Here is a 23,676-nt window from a genome sequence, read left to right as displayed (position 1 = left end):
TTCGTTTTAAATGTGGTAACTGACGGAGAGAGACTCAGATAAAGAGAGGGAAAGCCAAAGAGAAGGGGGGAGGCATGAAAGGGCGTCTGTTGCTCCTCCTGATAGACCCAGCCAGGCTATTCATTACTCCCTGAACGCCAGCCGGTGTCAGTTATATTACTGCAAAGCCATCCCTGACTGACGGCCACGAGTGGGGGGAGAAAAATGGCAGCAAAATACGTCTGGAAGCCCTAGGAGAAAACAAGGGAGGGGCTGTGATGGATGGGTGTGTTTGACCCAGGCCGGGTGGAACGCAGAGATGGGTCTCTTCCAGATGAGACAGCGTGTCGGCAGAGCCCCTGCCCCTCTGCCCAGAGCATCCCAGCCTTGTCAGGATGAGAGGCTTCTCGCTAAACTGCTCCCTGTCAGGGCTTCTATCACACGCGTCCAAACAGACACTCTCCATATTCAACAGACAAAACTGGCGCTCACGTGATGGGAATGCAGAAGCGCGGTGAGTTTGTGACAGGCCTGATGTCAGCATGAGGGCAGACACCCCTCACCTCTGTACAGCAGTCCCAGAAACAACAACATGGAAGCATCCGACAGCTTCAGTATGATTTTATGCCCCCTAGGCCCCTGTCTCCACATAACATAACAGATCACTTAGTGTTGAGTGCTCAGCTGCAGGATGGTCTGTCTGCAGTCACCTTACCATCTATCATATGAAAATGTGTACAGGTCTATTGCCTATATTTAGCTGTTTAATGTTTGTTTAATTTATCTTGCATTTTACTTAAGGATGCATGTTTGATGGCTGGGAGTTTGATATCTGTATGCATACTGCACGTGCTAATGTGCAGTAAACAACCTTAAATGTAAAAAAAAAAAACTATAGATCTCCTTGCACCCAGATAATCATAATTATAATTCTTTCCCTAGATGATTTTTTGTTTTATCGAACATGGACAGATGTCACTGTCTCGAGGACTTAACTGGTTGATTAGAAGCTATTTAGACCGGCGGAGGTGTTGAATACAAAAAATAAAATCGATGGAAAATACATTTTACAATTCATATTTATTCCAAATATCAGAATCAGCTTTATTGAGCACACAAACAAGGAATTTGACTCCGGTTTATCGTTCCTAAATGTACAGAAATATACAAATAACAGGATATTAAGGTTCATCAAACATTTATTTATGTACAAGTATGAAATATATATATATACAGTCTTTACAATATTCTAAAGACCGTCAAAGAAAAGAGGTTGCAGATTGTAAATTATCTAGATAACAATATAATTATCCCAGCAGCAGCAAAAAGAGGCCACCGCCAGATATTAGGGAAGTTAGCACATGAGATATTTTCAAAAGAAAGTTTAAAAGATATCTCTTCACCTGAGCCTTTACATCGAGTGCACTTGCTCTCTGCTTCACTTTTAATTCACCGTACTATTTTTTATATGCTTTATATTTCTTATGCGATAAGCTTACTGGTAAGCACTTTGAACTTAATATTTTATTTTGACTGCTTATTTTATTGTGACGGATCTACCTTTATTTGCTGTACTGTAATCATCAAGTAGTTTTAATAAAGTCCAGTTGCATTCGGTTTTATTCATATGCTGCTTTTATATTTATTTTACGTACCTTTTAATCTGTATTGCGAAACACCTTGTGCCACAATTCTCGTGTGAAAGGTGCTATGCAAATAAAGTGTATTTGTATTAACATATCCTGTTTAACATGTGACGTATATCCCACTGACGTCACTGGGTTGACGATTGCGGAAGTGGGTTGCTGCCTGAGCCTGTTAGCTACAAACCAAAACACAGGGGATATTATCGTTTTAAATGCACACGGAATTGGAGATAAGCTGAATTTCACTCTGACGGTGTCTGTTGAAGTTTTATGCTTTGGTCTCTGAGTTTGTCGGACGTCTGAGAAGCAGCTGAACAGCCGAACCACGAAGATGGAGGTAAAATGCTCACTGTCGAGTTAGCATTAGCCAGCTTCAGTACAGCAGATAGGGATAGCATCTTGGAGTTAGCTTCTGATATAATGTAATGCTTCTCCCTTTCACTTGTGAATGGAGTTTTAAAACGTTACGAGATAGTTGCGGGTGACACTATGTGATGTTTACTCAGCGACGTTTAATCCTAAAGCTTTATATGTTGACGTTAAATATCGTGAATGCTCTGAAGTGTAAACCTGCAATCCCACATTCCTCTGGTGCAGCAGCAGTGTGTTAACCTAACAGCGATACTGTATTACACATAGTGAGCGTCTTAAAGTGGCTGTCAGTGCTCTGTCAGCCCTCAAGTACACGTGTCAATATTGATAGTAACATTCAAATCCAACCACCCTTAACTGTCTTGTGTGTGCCGAACTGAAACATGGCTCCTGATGAATCAGAAAATATGATGTAAAATCTTCTATGAGCAATAGGTCTTTGAATCCAAGCACACAAACATTATTTTGAAGGTTTTTCAAAAGGGAACACTGTGCTGAATATCAAGCATGAGTTTGTAAACTAAGCAGCCAAAAACAACACAGTAATACAGCATACCTGTCAGATTTATTATTCTTTCATTAGTTTGGTTTGTCATTTCCTCCTCCTCTCCTGAAGCAGGACCCTGGTGGCTCCGGAGCAGAGTCTGCGGCTCCATCACCAGCAGCCAAGTCAAAGGTACTAATCTTCAACAGGGAATACACCCACCTGTGCTTGAAAAATCTGTACTGTTGACCTAAAGCTGGTCAATGAAACGATATTTTTAATTGCAATAAATTATCAATATAAAAAAAAAAAATCACAATGATAATGTGACATTTATCAAAAGCTACTTACAATAAGTGCATTCAACTGTGAGGGTACAAACCCAGAACAATAAGAATCAAGCAAGTACAATTTTCTGCAATAAAGCCAAACTACAAAATGTACGTGCCATAAGTGCTACCAGATATTGCTTTATTATTACTCCAGGTATAGACGGAAGAGATGCAGCTTTAGTCTGCGGCGGACGATGTGTAGACTTTCTGCTGTCCTGATGTCATTGGGGAGCTTGTTCCACCATTTAGGAGCCAGGGCAGCTAACAGTCTTGAATTTGTTGAGTGGTTAGCTTGCAGTGAGGGAGGAGCAGGCTGATGCAGAGTGAATGGACAGGCTGGTCTGTAAGGTTTGAACATTTCCCGGATGAAGGCTGGGCCCGATCCGGGAAGAAGGGGACAATCTCCTAATGTTTGGCAGCCTGTATCTACAGGAACGGGTTGTTGCTGTAATGTTGGCAGTAAGGGAGAGTCACACCCAGGTTCCTGGCAGTCTTGGTGTGGGCTACCAGAGTTTTCAAATGTTATAGTCAGGTCATGGGTGGGAGACACTTGCCCTGTAAGGAAAAGTGGTTCGGTCTGTTAGGAATTCAATATTTTAGCTGTTGTGTGGGTCTGACTGTACTATTTGCAATAAAGGCAGAAGGGGGGGGGGGGGCTTGAGCAGGTTGGGCCAGATATAAGGCCTTTATACAAATTACTTATAAATAACCCTTGCTATATAGTGTTAATAATGAATCTTATAATTGTTCTGAATTCTAACTTTTGGTATTTAACCATTATTCCCCTAGATTCATTCACATCACAAATATTTCATGCAGCTGTCTGATAAGTTCTGGAGGTCGGACAGAGCAACTTTGTTGACATTGTTTTGGTTTCGAGGATCCTAATGTTTACATCAATAGGACATTGTTTGGATATAGCAGGAACATCATATTCCTTTCTCCAATGGCCCACATGGCATCAGCTGGGTCAAGGCCTTTCATGAAGAGAACATTTTGCTTAGCAACATCAGAGTAGTAGTAGCGTCACGGAGAGCGGCTTCTTGTCACTTCCTGGATTCCTTTACAAGAGGCGGGGGACTACAGCTGCGGACCAATAAGGGGGAACCAAATTGATTTGCGGTGACTCCCCTCCAGTCTTTTATAACCAATCATATTAAATCTACTGTTATAATTATATCAAACCCCTTCTGTTCGGGGCCATTATTAACTACCTATTGCTGATTTAGCTGGGCTGTGATAATTGTCCATAGCTATGTTGTCCAACTTTCATTGCATCTCAATAAATACTTAAATTGGACCAGTCCGGCTCATCTCTTATTTAGGATTAATTCTCTCTTTTTTTTTTTTACATAATGTTTTCAGCTGGATACACTGTCCAAAGATGACCTCATCAAGTTTGCCAAGAAGCAGATGGCTGCCATGCAGAAGATGAAGAGCCGGTGTGCAGGTAAGTTATAAATGGTCTTAAATCTTGTGTGAACTTGTGTTGGACTCTGTGGCTCTGTGGGCCAGCAGTACAGGAGGATGTGACATGCTTCTTATGACGTGTTCTTTTATCAGATTTGGAAAAAGAAGTGGAATCCACCAAACGGCAAAACAAAAGCAGTAACAGCAGTTCAGATGACTCCACGCTGATACAGGTTTGTTTGTAGGGCTGCATCTCATCATATGTATGCTTTTAATTATTCATATGTTAACATGCTGTTCCTCATCTTCATAATGCATCATCTTAATCACATGGGTGTGTGTGTGTGTTACTGTAGGAGCTGACTGAGAGGATGGATGCCTTGCTGCTGGAGAAGGCAGAAATTCAGCAGAGTCTCTCACTGTCTCGTAAAGACCTTGAGAAGACTAAGCAGCTAGGAAAGGTGGGGGAAAATGGATATCTACTTTTACAAGGGAAATATGGTATATTCCAGGGGAATGTATAGTCTACCCATTGATGCATGTATGTTTATAATGAAACAGGATCCTTACAACATGTGTCTTTTTGTGCAGGATGATCTAGCGAAGCTGCAAGGAGAGTTTGACCATGTGATGGAGGATCACCAAAGAAAGATCAAGACCCTAGAGAGTAGGATAGACGAATCCAACAACAAACACAAAGAGGAGGTGGCTTTTTTCCAGAAGTTACTGAAAGAGCGAGAAGAGAGTGACAGGGAGAGAGACAGTGAAAGGGAGAGGGAGCGCCAAGCTGAACATGCCAGGGCGAAAGAGAGTGTCGAAGAAGTCCGCCGGTGCTTGGAAGTGCAGCTGCAAACCCTTCTAACTGAACTGGAAGCTACCCGGGAAGGAAGAACTCAGGAGATCGCTGAGCTGCAAGAGAGCCACCAAAGGGAGCTGACAGAGGGCCATCAGGAGGTGGAGAACCTGAAGGAGGAGCTGGCTCAGAAGAGTCTGCAGCATGAGGAGGAAATGAGGGCACTGGAGGAGGACTGCGAGATGGAGAGGGACCGTCTCCTGTTGCTGCACGAGGAGCTTACGGAGCAGCTCGCTCTGAAAGGTACAACTGCATTTTCATTTAGAGGTCTTAATATTAAACATTCAATGAAGGAACAATACAAATTATGTTACTATCTAAACGATTTAATGTTTTTTAATTATGAAAATGGTCATTTTTAATCAGCAGAATTTTTTGTGAAAAGTACATGGCTGTTTCTTAATATTTCATTGGCAAGATGCAATAAGTCTGTTTGTCTGTCCATCAATTTGTCTGTTCATTGTATAAATATTTAAATATTCAAATAGATGTGCCATTGAAATACTCAGTAATTCCCTTCCGATAATGAGTTATCAGAAGATTAAATAAAAATGACTGTATGTTCAAGGTGAGGTAACTTATCGCGTGTGTGCAATTATGGTAGTGTTACAGCACCATTTCTGTCAATGGTACAAGTTATAGGTCAGAGACTTTTTCAATAAACATGACCTTTATCTTCTCCAGACAGCTATCTGCAGGATGTGCAAGAAGAGGATGAGGATCCTGCTCGGGGTTCAGGGATCGCCAAAATGCTGGCACTGTCTGGATTAAGTCTGGGTGAGTCCAGCCACAATGACGGAGAGGAGATGGAGACTGGCAGGCTGAGATCAGCTCTCGAAGACCTCCAGGCCCAGAACACCATGTTGCAGGACGAGCTCACCTTGCTCAGTAATGTGAAAAGTGAGCAGGAAGCAGAGCTGGAGAGGGTCAAGGAGGAGTTCCAGCTGGAGAAAGAGGAGATGGAGTTTAAAATCAATGAGTTGCAGTTGACCAGGGATAGTATCTCCAATGACAGTGTAGGGACTCTCTATCCAGACCAACAACAGGTCCAAGGAGAATCCAAGGAGTCGGCAACGAATCCAGAGGAGCAGCAGAACCTGAGGGACCACTGTGAGGACTTGACCAGGGACAGAGACTCTGCACTGGCTGAGTGTCAACACATGAGGGGCATACTTCAAGGTGTAGAGACAGAGCTGGTGGAGAAGACCAAAGATTTTGTTGATCAGTACAATGCTGTGAAGGAGCACGGAGCTAGTACTCTACAAGAACTCCACGACAAGATAGCTCATCTCAGCCAGGAGAGAGATGCACTTTTGGTAAAGGTCAAAGAGGTTACAGAGGAGAACAACACTCTGAGTGACACCATGGCTCAACAGAAGCTGAAGCCTGAAGGTTCAATAGCTGAAGACCAGAAACTCCAGGCATCCGTAGAGGAACAAACAAGTTTGGTCGGTGAGCTGAAGCAATCTGTGGAGGAGCTAACCAAGCAGAATGAGGAGATCCTCTCTGAAATGCAGATGAAGGAGAACATGACGCAAGACCTTAAAGAGATGGTCACCAGGCTGACTGAGGAGCGAGACAAAATACAATCCCTGCTTCAGACGCGAATGAAAGAAATGCAGAATCTGAACGATGAGAGCGCAAAAGAATTTGAGAGGCTGCTGGAGGGGAAAGAAAGAGATGCACTTTTGCTGACAGAGGAGAAAGAGAAGGAGCTGAAAGGCTTGAAAAAAGAGAAGGAGGACGAAGTGCAACATCTGAACAAGGAGAGGGAAAAGATAGAGGAGAGTCTGAAAGAGGAGGTGAAAAGACAGCAGGAGATTGTTTCTGTTTTGGAGCTGAGTATCAAAGAGCTCGCCAAAGAGAAGACTGACATCCATCAGAAACTGGAAGAGGCATCCTCGGGGCTCGCCAAAGCCCAGGACAACAAGGAGCTTCTGTGCTCCAAGCTGGCAGCAGTGGAGGCTCAGCTGGAGCAGGAGACATCTGAAAAGCATCAGCTAGAGGAGAGGTTGAGCTCAGCGACAGAGGAGGCAGAGCAGTCACGCACCTCTATCGGAGCTCTGGAAGAAAATATGAATGAGGCACTCAAAAATTCCTCCGATGAGGTTGAGGAGCTCCGAGTGCGTGTAGATGAGCTGGAAAAGGAGAGGGATCTTTTGAAGAATACTCTCGAACAGGCTCAAGGGGAGAGAAGCCTAGAGGAGGTTCATAAGGAGCTCCAGGCCCACATCACAAACCTGGAACAGGAGAGGGACATGCTGAAAAACAATGTGGTGGAGTTGGTGAAGGATAACGAAGGGCTGCAAAAAGACCTGCTGGATCTGAAGTCGGTCAGTGAGAAGATAAGTGAGGAGAACCAGAAACTGATGGCTCAAGTTTCTCTGATGACTGAAGAGAAGGAAGAAGGGGAAATGGAGGATATGCAGCGAGAAAGAAGAGCTTTCTCTGATCAGCTGACAGAGAAAGACTCGCTCATTTCTCAGTTGAGGAGTGAAATGTCTGCTCTCCAGGTGAGTGACGTGTACTACCATTGGGAATTGCCTAAATCACACATTTTCCCACATTGACATAGTATAACATTAGAATGTGAATAAAAACATTAGAAATCATACCTCATTACACATATTTTGATATCTTTTGATTTTGATGTATTTTTTCCCAGAACAAAGAAAATGTATTTTTGATAAATTTGGTATTTGCCCACTCTGACACCCACCTGCAATACAACCAGTGGACAGCAGCACACACTTTGGGAATCACTGTTGTGGACTAAACTGCTGTCTTGATAACTGTCATAATATATATATAAAATAACAGATAACTCAAGTGTTTCTCAAACGACTGCAGTTCTTAATAATAAATACAATAATTCCAATGTAGGGGGGAAGAAAACGATACTTTCTTTAAAAAACAATGCTGTAATTTATGTGTTTGAGTTTTTTTTCCTTTTTCACCTACTATCACTTTCTCAGGAGTCTGCTTCCTCTGAGGAAACGGCGGACAATGAATTCACACAGAAAATAGGTACGAAGGTGACACATGTCCGTGTTAATGAGTAGGAAAATCTTATATCTCAAATTGAATATTATTTTATAAAAATATTATCATCTTTGTTTCCCTGTTTTATTGAAGCAAGTAAGAAATTAATCGATTTTTGAATCCCCGAATAAATAACTTGTATATCACTTCTGTTCCCGTCAGCGATCCTGGAGAAAGAAAAGAAAGAAAAGGACGAGAGGATGAACAAAATCAAGGCGGTGGCTGTCAAAGCGAAAAAGGAGCTGGACATCAGTAAGAAAGAGGTAGAGTTAAGAACGACATTTCTCAACCATAAATGTTTGTTGACCCTCGTTTGACATTTATATATGTATTTTCCATCAGTGGTCACACTGGTGTTTGTTAAAATCAGTCTATCATTTACTCGATTATTTTCTTCTTCTTTTTTCAGATTGCAAACCTTAATGAGGTAGTGGGATCACTGAAAGCAGAGAAGGAGAAAGTGAGCAGCTCTATGAAAGATATCATCCACGGTGCTGAAGGCTACAAGGTAGGAGAAGATGCGGGGAAAAAAATAATTATATCTATTCTTCCCGTGAACCTTGCATTGTACGAGGAGATAAACGGGTAGACCCTGACTCTCTAGAAGGCTCATGAGCAGCACTGCAGTGTTGATGCTCTGACCTGATAACATAGGCGCTGAATAAAAACCAAGACATGGTTGCGATGCACACGTGCCGCTCACACATCCAGTGTAGCCTGTGCGTTACAGGATAAGAGGTACAGATGATGGATGAATCGATGGCTGGAGTTATTAGGGATGCATGTCAGTTTCATTTTCAATTTCATTTGAAAATCACCCATCAATTTGTAATGGAGTTAACATTATCCTTCTCCTTATTCTAATGTCTGTCGTTGATTAAAGGTTACAAAATCAAATGTTATTCCATTTGATGGCATTTTAAATGATACGTTTTTCTTCTCAATAAAAGCACAATATGAACCGACAGAAAATATACACTTGTACACTTTCCATCATTAATCATTTGCTTAATTGTGTTCATCCCTAATATGTTCCCTAAATGGCAAATGGAAGGGTTTTCTCTCCAAAAACAGACTGTGTGCGATGTCACACCCAGTGGTTTTCATAATCAGTCCCCAGACTGCACTGCACTGTGCTTTATGACTTAGTCTCCATTAAAGAAGAAACCACTCTGTTGTGTCTAATGAGAGTTTTTCCCCATCCACCCTTGAATGTAAACGCAGCTGATATTTGAGATTCATAGTGTTTACCTTCACTGAGCTATTCAACCGGCTTCCAGTAATGTGTGTTTGTGTGTGTGTGTGTAGAATCTGCAGATTGATTACGACAAGCAAACAGAGCAACTGGATAAGGAGAGAGAGAAGGTGGAGGCGGCAGAGAGACAAATTGCAGAGCTGACCAAACGACTCAGCAGTGCTGTCACACAGGTAACAAACACTCAATCACATACACCAGTAACAAACATAGAAAGTGCTCTCGCCCACCAGTAAATCCAGGCAGTGCCACTTTGTCCGGCAATACATCTCTCCAATACGTCTCGCATAACTCCGTTTTTATCTGATTTACAGTGAGTCATTTTAGCCAGGGACACTTTACCCAGCTATGCTTGGCAGCGCGGCACCCACAAATAGCTCATCAGACGTGACCGGGTGAGCTGGGGAGAAATAGTGTTTTATATATCCTCCTCTCCTCCAGCTCATAACTGTCTCTTTCCAGTGAGAGAACAACAGACAGGTACAGTAAATGGAGCGGAGTATAGCTTCCATCTGCCACGTGCAAGTGCAACACCATTTTCTCAGACACCGGTTTATTCTTGTGTGCATTCATGGGTCTCTGGGGAGGTGGGCAGACCAGGAGCTCATCAGGGATCCCACAGTATGTCTGGACATCTCTGTTTACCAATCCTAGTTTCAGTGTTGTGGCTGACAGATGATGGGAGGTGGCTGCTGCTGCTGCGGCTGCTGGTTAAGTGTTCCCTGCACAAACAGCCCACAGAGGCTACCGCTGTCGGATTTGCATGAATGGTTTTCAGTATGTGCATTTTTAGATAAAAACCGTGCATCTGGTACTGGTAACATTATATGATTTTCTTTATTTTTCATTGTGAGATCAAGCCTAATTGTTTTCTAAGTGTGATTGAAAAAGAACAATAACATTTATCTGTTATTAATCGCAGTAAAGTCAGAGGTTGATGACGCGTTTAACGTGAGACAGGCGCAAAACGATAATAACAAAAAGGAAACAAATATCTCCTCGTAGTGTCATCCCCGTAGAAGAGGACACTGACGAAGATGCCAAGAGAGTTTGTGGTGATAAGAGCCGACACCTTCGTCTGTATGTTGTAAAGAAAATCACGTGATCTCCGCAGCTCATACGAGTAAAACTGGGCTTCTGAAAAAATAGCAATCCTTTTTAATTTCACGAATTATCAATAGATCACAGCCTTTGTATTGTTAACTCCTGTGAAGTTATAATTATTTCCAGATGTAAGTTTGTCACCTGACAGTAACTGTAATCTGGAATGCCTATGCTTTTACAGTACGAGATGCTGAGCAGTCAGAAAGAGGACCTGTTGGCTGGTGGGGAGACCATCAGGAGCACTGTGAGGCAGCTGGAAGCCCAGAACCAGGAGCTACAAAGACACACAGCCAGTCTTGACAAAGACCTGATGGCTGAGAGAGCCATGAAAGAACAGAAGATCAAGGTAGAAATAAAGAGTCATGGATACACCCTTTTAATTCCATGCACTTGTTGGCCACGGTTCCCTGTTTTGTATTTTTGCTTATCTTTTATCTCTTAACAATTACAATATTACAGTTGAAACTAGAAAAACATAATTAAGTTTTTTATTTACAAATTCTTTTAATGTCTTCATATCATGTTTTATTCCTTTTTAATTTTCTGAAATCAACAAACTACCCCCCACACTCACCCTTCTGTGTTTGCTTGTCACTGTAGGACTTGTCATCTGCCGTCAAGGAGGTAGAAGAGCTGACAGCACAGCTCCACAAGCAGCAGCAGCAGTCTCAGCAGACTGCTCAGGAGCTGGAGCAGCTACGCAAGGTACACAAACACAATAGCACACAAAATGCTTCTCAGACACTAGTGTGTCTCAGAGGGCCTGTCCACTCAGGCGACTTGACTGGTGATGGCCGGCCTGCAGCTACAGCAGCACCTTTCAGAGAGAAAGAACTTTTCTCGCCCACAGCACAGAAGCTGCTGTTGCTTTTCCATTAGGGGAGACCTACATAGTACAGCAGTGTACACAGAAGCTGTCCGCAGGTCTGACTCTGTTGTCATATGACAATATGTCCAAATGTTTTGTATAGCTCAATAAACGTGACGTTTTTTAGGTTGATGCTAATAATGGCTTTTGAGAGTAAAGAAATAGAAGACAACTGACACATTGGGCACGATTAATATCCCAGAATGTTTGTTGTTGAATAGTAGCGATACAGATATACATATTCAGAGGAGGCATGTTTAAATTGAACAATGTTTTGAGATAAATTATTTGACTGACAGGAAGATATGGTTTTAGCTTTGTTCCCTCTATTGATGTAGTACATTGACTCTGCCTCTAGGAGGCGCAGCAGAACTCACTGATGGACATGGAGATGGCCGACTATGAGCGTCTGGTGAGAGACCTCAACTCCAAAATTTCAGAGAAGGATGAGTGCGCTGAAGAGTTAAACAGTCAGATAAACACACTCTCCCAGAAGGAGGACACACTCAAGCAGGAAATCGGTATGTACACGCTCACTCACTTACTGACGCTCTAATCGAAACCCCAAATTATTTTTTATGTTGAGCAGTGTAATTATGTAGGAATCACATGATAAGTTGCCAGTTTTAATCACATGGTTGTGTCACAGCATGATTCCACATTAAAGGGATAGTTCACCCAACAAAGAAAATTCCCTCATCTTCTCACCACTATGCCGATGTTGGAGTCCACAGAACACTTTTGGAGTCTAAGGGGTAAACAGGGTTGCAGCGGATCCATTGAAGTAAACAGGACCCCTTCTTCAGATATAAAAAAAAACTCACGTCACAATGCATTTTCATTTGTATGTGAACTATCCCTTTAATGTTTTTTTGTTTGATAAGAACTTGAACCAAACCTGTGCAATCCTGTCCAGTTCTTCCTCAGTGACAAATAAATGTAAACTGCAGGTTTAAGTAACACAATCTACAGTCAATGATGGTAAACATCCATTATTCCTGCAGAGCTCTAATGATTTGCTTTCTACCATATAACTGCACTGTTGCTCCTCACTGCCAATCTTTAAAATGAAGGCAAAATACTTGAAAAAATAGCAAATAAAAAGTCTACAGAAGGAATTTAACTTAAATTATTTCATCTGTCTGTGTACGTGCGTTTGTGTTTGCTCATGTGCCTGTGAACCTCTATCTGTCTCCAGAGGCTTTGAAGTCCCAGCTGGACCAGGGGGAGGAGAAGACCTCCATGATGAAACAGCTGCTGGTGCAGACCAAGAAGGACTTGGCTGATGCCAAGAAACAGGTCTGTTTGTGTGTATGTGTGTGTGTGTTTGTGTGCGTCCCACTGGATTTCCTAATACTGCGTCACTGCCTGATGAATGTAAATTGTGTTGAGCTACCATATGTGGGAATGATTGCTGAAAGGGCCTTCAAGATGCTGGGAATAGTTAATCATTTGTGGGTGTGTTGCCATGTTTACGTATACAGGTGTATGCATTTAATCTTTCACTGTGCGTGTCTGTGTGTGCGCAGGGGAGCTCCCTCATGATGCAGCAGGCCTCTCTGACAGGAGAGCTGGAGGCTAACCAACAGCAACTAGAAAGCTCCAAGGTAACACCAGCAGCTACACCCAGCATTAACTTCTCCCACTGTCAACAGTTTAATACAGAAGGTGTATATTAAAGTGTGTGTATCCAATTAGATCGCGGTGTGCGATCTGACGGCAGAGCTTCATCGTCTGCAGGAGCAGCTGAGGTCTACAGTGGAACAGCAACAAAGAACCTGCAGCTCCCTGCAGCAACGCATCAACAGCCTGCAGCAGGAGAAAGACGATGCTACGGTACGTGAAAATTCAAATTTATATTTTTAACTACTACTACTGATTAAGTTATAATTTTGCTATACAACCTCAGTGTGGTAGTTTCCAACAGCCTTTGCACTTTTTCATCTTTCCCTATTCTGCCCCCTCCCCTCTTCCATAGCCTTGTTAAAGATTTTAATATTTTTATGGGCTCTTGTTCAGTGTAAAAATGCCTGGAAGAGGGTTCAAACTGGGAAAGATGGCTGGAAAGAATAGAAATGCAAATCCATTAACCTTATTTGAACATTGTCAGTAGCACAAGCATCAGTTGGACAAACAGTGTTTTCTAATTGAAACTGACTCAACTTTTTTATTCAGCTGAAGTGTTTTTCCCAGACAGTGGTACATTGTACAGTGAACTTGACTGCAGCAGAATGAGAGTTTTGATGAGGCACCATTGGAAACATCATCAGTGAGAAAATGATTCGAGTTTTCTGGTTATTTTGTCAACCAGACAAAAAAATTACTAAGGCCATTGAGATCACTGGTCTGACACAAATGAGAAAGATCTGCTCATCTCTTAGCATCTGTCCATCTGCTCCCAGTTTTATTTCCCTGTTTGAGAGAAAAGAAAAGATTAATCTACGTTCAATATTTGTTATTTACTGTATATCTCTGCTTGATCTTCTAATCCAGGCTGAGCTTGCAGCAACGACAGGCGAGTTTGAGGGCTACAAGGTGCGAGTTCACAATGTGCTCAAACAGCAAAAGAAAAAAACCACCTCTCAGAGCGAAGGAGACTCTGGCAAACTAGAGAGGTAAGAACAACACCTAATGCATTGTGAGTGTTCAGTGAATCTAATCCTTCAGAGTACAGGGAAATGGCTTTGTACTCAAGCATATTGCAAACTCGATCGACCATTTTAGTCAGCCTTTTAATTACATTTTTATTTATTTAGTTGGCTATATAGTTGTACATCTTAGAAAGTTTCAATGGTATATCCTTTTATTTAATTTACAGATTTTCTCTGGATTGTTTTCCTTTTTAATAACCCACTCTTTATTTCTTACTTCACTTGTTACTTAACTTCAAAACATTCAGTTTCTTTTAGCATTTTAATGTTTTATCTTTAATATATATATATATATATATATATATATATTTTTGTATTATTTTTATCTTTATCTTTGTTTACCTGCCTTTGGCGGTAATTCATGAGATTTACACCAGTGTTTCATAGTTCCTCTTATTATAATTTTCTTATTATTATGGGTGGGGTGTGGGATATTGTTTAACACTTTTATTCTGCACAGTACTTTGTGTTATATTATTTGCATAAAAGGTGCTGTACAAATAAAGTCTTAATTAGTGGGTGCAATTTTAACACTGTCATTGTGCAGCTGCACTGTTTAAAAACGGGCCTTAGCGTATTTGTACACAAGGCTGCTGACACTGGTCCTCATGTATGGCACCCTCATGGGACATCACAAGACCCTTCATATGCATAACACACATCTGCGACTAGTCTTTAACCTCACCTAAGCCAGTTAAAGCTAAAGCGGAGGCCAATATTTCCTATACACGCTGGAAGCAGTTGACCAATCATAAAAAATAGAGGGCAAGCTGGCCAATTAGGGCAGACTAGGCTTTAAAGAGACAGGCGATAACACCAAGTGTCTCAGGCAGATGCTGAAGCAATGGACAGTGGTCTCCTTTTGAACATTAGAGCATATTCAATTATGTTTTACCCTGATTATGAGCATCATATGTCTCATAAAGCTACATTTTAAAGGTTGTCTTTTAACCCAAAAAAAGGGGGGATTTCCTGCTGGGTTTCTTTGAACATTATATTAGAGGTCAGGCGGAGAAAGTCTAAAGAAACAGCAAAGCATCTCACTCTGACTTTTGTGTTGAAATCACCTACATAGAAAAAAGAAATAACTGCAGGATTCCATTCATGTATGAAAGCAGGGGTTGGTCAGTGTAATTAATGCGATGTGTGTCCCACAGGGAGCAATTCTCCTCTAAGGTAGATCAGCTGAAGTCCAGGCTGGCAGAAAGCCAGCAGAGCCTCCAGAGCAGCACAGCAGAGCTGCAGCAGCTCCAGACTGAACATGACACTCTTCTGGAGAGACACAATAAAATCCTCCAGGAAACTGTAAGCAAGGAGGCAGAACTCCGCGAGAGGTGAGCTTGGATTACTGTATGTTCCCCCATATATCCCTGTTTATGTTAGTTTTGTCAAACTGACTTTTACTCCTCAGGTGTGATTTTGCAGTCATTAGACATATGCACACCTTCTGTACGCACACCTGATGAGGCCTGGCAAACAGCCGCCAATCTTCAGTCCTTTCCTGTTGTACGCCAGTCCTGCTTATTCTCCACTAACTGTCTTCTTTCAATTCCCCCTTGCTCTGTCTCCACCTCCAGGCTGATGTCAGTGCAGTCAGAAAAAATGGCTCTGCGCTCAGACCTGTCCCAGGCTCAGAGTGACCTGTTGTCTCAGGTGGAGGCCCAGCGGCAGACGTACAGGGAGCAGCTGAGGAGGATGCAGGATGACCACCGAGCAACTGTAGAGACCCTGCAAAGCCAGCTGACCCGTGTTGAGGAGCAGCTCTTCTCACTGCAGAACCAGAACAGTAAGCATTCATGCAAATGTATCAGTACCTGATTCTGTACATAAGGGAGTAGTCGAAAATGGTAAGGGTACAAATTAATCTATATTACAAAACGTTCAATCAAAAAAAGTAACTGTCGCTTAAACGTAGAACAGAGGAAGGACGGGGTCTACTGGAAACACATTCGTCACCTCCCACACAGCTGCCCTCTGGAGTCAAACAGCAAATACACGTAGTAATGACTAGAAAAGGTGAGAGCCCGCGCGTGGGTGTGCGTTGTTCCTCTGTCACATCAGTGTGACCAGGTGTTGCTGAGGCTTCTCAGCTCTGTCCCGCCTCTCAGTGTGGCAAACCACTCACTGTCGCATCTGGAGAGACTCATCATTAGTGTTTCACAGATGCACACCAGTATTAGTGAGATATCAACAGCAAATATCAGCCACAACTGAAGGTCATATTTGAGCTGTTTTACCACTATATTTTGATTTTAAAATGCAGCAACAATGCAGAAGGCTCACATCAGTGTGTTTTACTGGTGCTATTGGACAAGTTTTTACTCTTACTGTAGAATTTTCTTATAAATCATTTAAATTGAAATAATGGTTACAAATATTTCTCATCCTGTTTTGCTAACTTTTTCTTAAAGGGGCCAGTATGTAGAAAAGATTAATGACAAGTGATATCGTTATAGCGATATTCAACAAAGTTATCACATGTTTTCCAAATTTCACAAAACCATTAGTCTCAAAACGTTTCACAAATTTTAAACCTGTGGAGGCTGCAGCGCTCTGTGTTCCTGATGTGGTCTCACTGTCCCACTCGAACACGTTCACACTCACAAAACCCCAAAAACTGACATGTGCATAAAGCAGGATCTTATCATCTCAGTCATTAGTAGAGTGGCAGTGTAGAAGTGTGTTGGTGAGGGGACTGGTTCATAGCCTTGGCTCTCGGTTCAGTTTCAGGTTCATTAATCCCCATCTTCTCTTTTGTCCACCCACTCTCTCAAGTGCCTCATCCGTCCCCCTTCTCTTCCCACTTGTCATTGTTTATGCCAAATAAACTGGTTTAAACAGGAATGTGTCTAGTGCCCCCTCATGTCACAAAGCAGTAGGACAATGTCTCACACTTTAGTGTGAATCTAAGTGCAAATGAGAGATAAATGTTTTGCATAGTATGTAGGCGGTTCAGTGATGGTCTTTGAGATAATAGCTATGATATTTTTTCTTTTGACATTTCTTTGACTTGTTTAACTTGTTGAAGCCATTGGGATAGTAACTTGAATAAGAGCGTTATATATTGAATTATAAAATTATCTAAAATTTTATCCAGTTTTAAGATAGTCCTAGTTTGTGTAATCAATAAATAAAATGTATATATTAAAAAAAAAAAATCTGTGAGTCTGCTGAAAAAGGCAAAGATTTATTCTACAAACCTTTCACCCTCTTTCAGGTGCAGTGTCGGTCCAGTCCAGCCGCAAGTCCTTGTCCTCAGACCCTCAACGCAGAAACACAGATCAAAACCAGGTAGGGATGGGACTGATGGCTCTCAGCGACCTTCAGTCTATGGCCAGGGAAGAGGGCGAGGGTATGGAGATGACTGAAAGTGAGAGCCCTTCTCCTGCACGTACACCCTTCCCCTCTCTGGAGCAGCTCCTCATGTCTCCGGATCCCAAACAAGGTGATGATATGAGCCATAATATTTACTCTGTATATAAAATGTCTGTCTCACAAGTTCAAGATTCATTCTGTGATCCCAAACCTGGCAAATTGTAAACAGTCATCCTGTTTGAGTTAAGAAATGCAAATCAGAAAGAGGTTCTACTTCACTATACACTGGAGGAAGTGATATTCATTAATTTGGTTTGTGTGATCATCCACACATGTAAAGATTAAGACAATACTACATGAGCTACAGAGTTCGCGTCTTGACCCGCAAACTTCTCACCACGATCTTATCCTGTGTGTGACTTTTGATTTCATCTCTAGAGCCATTTGTGTGGACTGTGGAGCCGACCAAAGAAGAGCTTAGTCAAAAGCTGACTACAGCCACACGCAGCATGGAGCATATGAACAGCCTGCTGCATGAAACCGAGGCCACCAACGCTGCTCTCATGGAGCAGATCACTGTATGTACACACAAACGCACACACATACACAGCACAAAAACAACTAGTTTAATCTCGCAACAGTTTGTTTAAACAGTTAATTTAACTGGATTAAATTTGCAATTACACACACTGCTCATTTTTAAATAAATTTAAAGCTTCAATACTTTTCAGACTTTAGAATTTCACGAATATGCTATTCTTTAAAAATCTATCTGTTCATAATGACAGTGATTGGGCTGCAACTAACAATTATTTTAATTGTCTTCAATTAAATATCACATGAGACCAGAAACAAAGAAAGTCCTAACAGTTGGGAAATATGGATTTAATTGCTTAAAGAAAGATTAATTAACAGATTTTATTGATCAATTATGCAATGAAAGTGTTTCCTCCTCTCTAAAGAGTGTTAATAAATATCTGAGGTCATATTAGTGACAAACAAACTAGTAGTCTTGAGCTTTCAGATTTTATTTTCTTGCTGAGAAACAAACAGAAACTGGGATACCATAATTGAATTAAATCTGTTGATCAGTCGTCCATATTTATTTTTGGTGCCGAACACCATGTTAAACGTGCCGGAAGGCCCCGACAGTGATGTCAAACAGTCTGGCGTTGTTCAGGGTCCCCTCTTTGTCCAGGAGGAAGTAGAACTTGTGTCCTTTGACCCTGAGGGGGATAAATGAGGGGGACTGCTGCCTGTGAGCGTGGCAGGCCACCTCGGACAGTGGGACAGTTATTCTCCGGCCTTGACTTGCTCCCAAAGGCGACTGTGTAATGACTGTCACCATCCTGCCACCTTGATGTAAGACCACCTTGCACACAGAGCGACGGCAAAACAAAGTCCCGAGCACGACGATCCCCGCACCGACTGCCAGACATCCCAGCGTGAAGCCGTACCTCCAGATGTTTGACCCCAGGTTCATCTCAAAACTCCACATCCCAGCCAGCCCGGTGGTGGTGGACGTCGTCTTGGCTTTCCCTTTCTCTGACGTGCCCCCTGTGTTCCTGAGCCCCGTGTAGGCGAAGTGAGCCAGGTAGGTCCAGAAGACGAGCTGTCCCCCGCAGAAGATGGACAGGAGCTGGAAGAAGCGGGTCCGGTCATGGTCGAACAGGATGACGTCTTTGGAGGGCTGGGCGAAGGTGGAGAGGCTGCGGCGGGCTGTCAGCTGCCTGTGAGCGGCGTGGCGGCTCGACTGGATCGATGTCCCCCAGCACAGCCCCGGTATACATGAGACCCGCAGAGACAGACCGCTGCTGGGTGAAGGCTGAGCTGACATGGACGAGTTTCTACAGACCGACACTTTGCGCTGGACGTTAACGAGTCGGAGCTGCCTGGAGTAAAACTCCAACACTCCACACAGACGCTCCAAACCCATCGCTCCTGATATGTTATAGTTTGAATTTTACACTCCGCTAATTCACAGACAATCACAGTGCATGTTCACCGTTTAAAGTTGCCGTAGAGAGCGTTTTAATGAGTCTCTCCCAACACACCGTGAAGCTGTGTCCTACAGAGCGCCGCCATGTTTGTTATGCGTGACGTATGCTGTCACACTACGGTAAGTAGAGGCGGTCAAAATTACCCATCCCCGTACAGAGGAGCAACGCGATAACTTTATTTCAAACAAAATCACTTCACTTCCACACTGATTTAAGGACTATTAACGTTTTTATTCAACTACACATTTAACTGCTTTGCGATTATAATAAAAACCTTATATATACACAAACTTTCAAAACACAGTAGCTGTGCTTTACAAGTTACGAATTTAGGATTAAATGTAAACAAAAGGAAATATTAGGAACAATTTGATATAACAGAGCAAAAATCTTACAGCTGAGAAAAGACTATAAACATAATAATTGATTTAAATTTCAAATGATTAAAATAGCTGAAAAGAACACATTAAGAGGGATTTAAAAGAGAATATGGAGTTGCAAGAAGGATCAAAGTTGTGGCCCTGACAGAAAATGTATTGTTCCATATTTTAAAAAAAATCATATCTGTACCCGGTTTCCTCTTTATAAAATAAGCTGTTTTACTTGACTTTTCCTGATGAAAGCAGATTTTTCACACTGTGGATATATTTTTTAATGTCTCCATAGGAAAGGCACATGCTTGTCCTGCACAAGCACATTAATATCAACGTTGAGTGAGCACCATTGCTTCAATGCTAGATATGTAGATTTGGGGATTTCGTTCCAATTAATTTTGCTGGTATTTTTCACCCACTAGTTGTTGAAGAGTGAATTGCGACGTCTAGAGCGAAACCAGGAGAGGGAGAAGAGTGTGGCTAACCTGGAGTATCTGAAGAATGTCCTGCTGCAATTCATCTTCCTGCGATCCGTCAGTGAGAGGCAGGCACTGCTGCCAGTTATTCACACCATGCTGCAGCTCAGTCCAGAGGAGAAAAGCAAACTGGCTGCCATTGCACAAGGTACAGTGTGTACAATAGGAAAGTTTGAATGTAATCATACTGCTTTGTGTGTCATTACAGAGCCTGTGCAGTGCATCTGAATTGGTCCAAAGAAGCAGTGCAATATTGTTAAATATATATTGAGTAACATGTAAACTACACACATAAAATATATCAGTACTTGCAACTTGAGCACTGGATAAACTTCCTATGAACTCTTACTTTGTCATTGTTATATCTTGATGATGGAATGTTTTGAATATAAAATAGTCTTTCAGTTGGAATCTGTTAAATGCTATAATGTGTACATGTAGCAACACTGCATCAAACCAATCATCATATTCTCATCCTTTTGTATCACAACAGCAACGTTCACACAGCATCTAAACACACAGACTCAAACACCCAAATAGTTTTTTAATCTAACCTTTATAGACATATACATCTTCTTCTGGTTAATTCAAAGAATTTTTTATTTGTTAATGTTCATCTCCAGAGGTTGAAGTACCGTAGTATTTAGCTTTCAAAATTTCTAACCAGATGTTCTCTGCTCTCTCTTGTGAAGGTGAGGAGGAAGTGTCTGGGGCTCGGGGCTCGGGCTGGTCCTCCTATCTCCACAGCTGGTCTGGAATCAGATAGACCCGACTCCAAACCAGCTCAACAATGGGAACATTGGGAGCACAGTGCTAAGACGTTACTGGAACTTTTTCTGTGAAAACCTGTACTGTGCATTCAAAACAGTCACAAATGAGTGATATGCTAACTGGGGAATTTATTATTATTTGGAGACACAATGGGAAGGACCAAAGAATGTACAAAAACTGAATGACAATGTGGGACAGAGATGAAGCTAAATCATTTAGATTCAATGAGCAGTGCAATAGATACACCGGTCTCTTGTCGATGAATGTGAACTGGGACATGATTCTGTCTTCCATGATTTTTGACTTATATTTATAACATTTACTGAACGTGGTTACTTCTTCTGAAGTGGAGCTCATAGGGATTATAAGGCATCATTATCACAATGAGAATATTGTGATTGAGTTAATGATGTAAGAGAAACATTGTTTAATTTGTAACTGGGTAGGGGGTTACTGTGTTAATAGCATAACATCAATACAATATTTATGTTTGATTACTTTGAAAGAAAGAATTCCACATCTCATGGGCAGCACAGGATATGTGAAGGACTTCTAGTGTTTTGGGTCTTTTGTGGACAAATAACACACATTTCTTTAAGTTTTACAGGTGGCCATTTTGAAATAATTTCCACTTTTATTTTTTACTGTCGTGTGGAAGGGGGTGGGAGACTTTACTGTTCTGTGCTTTGGGAACAGTCTTAAGTAAGTGATTTTAGTTCATGAGCTAAAGCAAACATCCATCATAAAATCACCTAATTTACAAAGAGGTGCATATCTAACTTTTATCAGGTTCACCTGACCAACATGACTGACCAGTATCATACATGGTATATTTGCACTTTTCCTGACTGAGTGTGCAATTAATCTGTTCACTAAAGCCTGAAGCACTTAAACCTTTCTTTTACTCATCTGCAGTTAATCATATTCAACAGTGATGGTTTTGAATTCTGTTTTGGTCTCTGTGTAATTTGTTGTTAGTGGTTGTTCTTACCAAACTTTTCTTTTTATGGTTTCTGTTTCCATTTTCTGGAACCAATTATTGATTTGTCCGTTGTCGTGCTGTCGTTTGAACCTCCAAACATGAGCGATTTCATCTGAATTGGGCTGTCTTCTCAGTTCCTGTGACACCAAGCACATCCACCCTGCTAAGGTGTCCTTGAGCAAGACTCCCAACCAGACTCATGGGTGCTTCTATTTACAGCGTGTCATCATGACCTCTGGCACAACTGTTGAGATTTTGGAGGGGGACACATATCCACACAGAGGTCCCACTTTCCCTAAAACACACATGTCTGTTCCTCATGTTTCCATTACACAAATACTGAAGTACTATCATTGATAAAGATCACTGGCTTGTTCTAATTCCACTGGCAGCTTTTTTTGTTGTGATTCTTTCAGCGTGAGCGAATGTATCTTTATCCTCGGCTTTTATATTTATGAGGGTTGATGTCAGCAGGAGGGATGAGAGAAACGGACCTATATAATATCTGTATGTGGGTGAATAAACTTTTACTGTATATTTACTGGATTGTTACTGTGTTGAAATCTTAATTTACAAAAGGCAACAGCTGGTTTCACAGACAGTGGATGAGGAAATGTAAAATTACTTTTTCATTTGGACTTATAATTTGATTAAACAAATTTGCATCTGCAGATCTTCAGCTACATGCTTAGTTATTTTTGGAGAAGTTCCATGTGGCTGGAACATACAAGGCACACAGACTGTTCAGATATTCATCAGGAGGGGCTGTGAGATAGACAACAGAGCACCTCATGTTTCCAGACTTGTAAAATCTTAACGTTGCGCAGATGACACTCATTTGTTCCTCTCTTTAATCAATGAATTTGATCAACCCTTCCATCTTTTATCTCAAATGACGGATAGCTCAGAACTTTCTGCAACCAAAATATGAAGGGGAATGATGATTTGACACTTAGGCCTGACTCAGTTAACCACCAATTATTTTTTCTGTTTTGTTTTCTTTCTTTTATATGGGTCCGCATTAAAGATGCTTAACATTCTTTTTTTAATTACTTGTGTAATTTCATCTTGTAAAGCACTTCAGATGCATCAGTCGTTTCTTTCTTACTATGAATTTCTCTTGTTACGATCACAGTATGATCTCTGCTGGAGGAGAGCAGGGGGAGTCAGGCCCTTTCCTTTTAAGGAAATAAATGTGGTTTGGGTATCATGACGCAGCCAGCAGAGTAACCAACAAATAATAGCTGCCATATCTGCCACTGGGAGAAATAAAGTTAGACATATTATTATGCTGCTACCTCGCTGAGGCGCAGCACTGTCATTATAGGATTTCATATTTTCTTTGCAGTTAATTTTATCACCTATTATTATCCCCTTATTTTCATCCACTGTAGTAATAGTGACACATTCTTTCCATTTAGTGTCTGTAAAACCTGTGGATGTTTTTTCCTTTTTTAAACTCTCAGTATTGGTCTGGCACATGTTTCTTAATGGCTCCCACCCGCCATGTTGAACTTCTGTAGAGTTTCCACAAAAGAAAAGACTTTCAATATGATTCACACTGTATGTACATTAGAGTACAGTCTAGGATGGAGAATCAGCGGCAGAGGCGTCAGCCACATTACAGACATGTTGACACATTATGCAGTGTGTGTTCGCAGGGCGGCTCTTTACAGTCTGTGGTCTGGATAATAATAATAAACAGCGGTGGAGTCTCCCAAAATGAGACGTGAGAAGCTGCAGGACAAACACAGCTAAACAC

The 23,676-nt window shown here is 41.6% G+C and overlaps 2 protein-coding genes across 3 annotated transcripts; one reads left to right on the top strand and one right to left on the bottom strand.

The window, feature by feature from the left end:
* Positions 1-1,762: 1,762 nt before the first annotated feature.
* LOC128455688 (GRIP and coiled-coil domain-containing protein 2) lies at positions 1,763-22,455 on the top strand. 2 transcript variants are annotated; one of them, XM_053439451.1, is made up of 24 exons: positions 1,763-1,962; positions 2,617-2,673; positions 4,179-4,263; positions 4,377-4,456; positions 4,580-4,684; positions 4,815-5,319; positions 5,761-7,589; positions 8,052-8,103; positions 8,281-8,381; positions 8,528-8,626; positions 9,427-9,546; positions 10,659-10,823; positions 11,078-11,182; positions 11,704-11,866; positions 12,544-12,644; positions 12,875-12,952; positions 13,044-13,181; positions 13,839-13,960; positions 15,154-15,330; positions 15,574-15,782; positions 17,214-17,441; positions 17,750-17,889; positions 20,108-20,309; positions 20,854-22,455. In XM_053439451.1, exons 1-24 carry the CDS (start codon positions 1,957-1,959, stop codon positions 20,925-20,927), a joined length of 4,941 nt encoding a protein of 1,646 aa, XP_053295426.1. In that variant the 5' UTR covers positions 1,763-1,956; the 3' UTR covers positions 20,928-22,455. The 2 variants fall into 2 exon arrangements, with proteins under 2 accessions (XP_053295426.1, XP_053295425.1); XM_053439450.1 differs by having other exon boundaries at positions 2,614-2,673.
* tmem223 (transmembrane protein 223) lies at positions 17,867-19,415 on the bottom strand. Its single transcript, XM_053439452.1, has one exon. The coding sequence runs from the start codon at positions 19,245-19,247 to the stop codon at positions 18,438-18,440; it is 810 nt and encodes a 269-aa protein (XP_053295427.1). The 5' UTR covers positions 19,248-19,415; the 3' UTR covers positions 17,867-18,437.
* Positions 22,456-23,676: the final 1,221 nt, after the last annotated feature.

This window comes from Pleuronectes platessa, chromosome 14, assembly GCF_947347685.1.
Source record: "Pleuronectes platessa chromosome 14, fPlePla1.1, whole genome shotgun sequence".
Taxonomy (NCBI): domain Eukaryota; kingdom Metazoa; phylum Chordata; class Actinopteri; order Pleuronectiformes; family Pleuronectidae; genus Pleuronectes; species Pleuronectes platessa.
The sequence above is the reverse complement of the archived record's forward strand: the minus strand, read 5'-3'. Positions and strand labels throughout refer to the sequence as shown.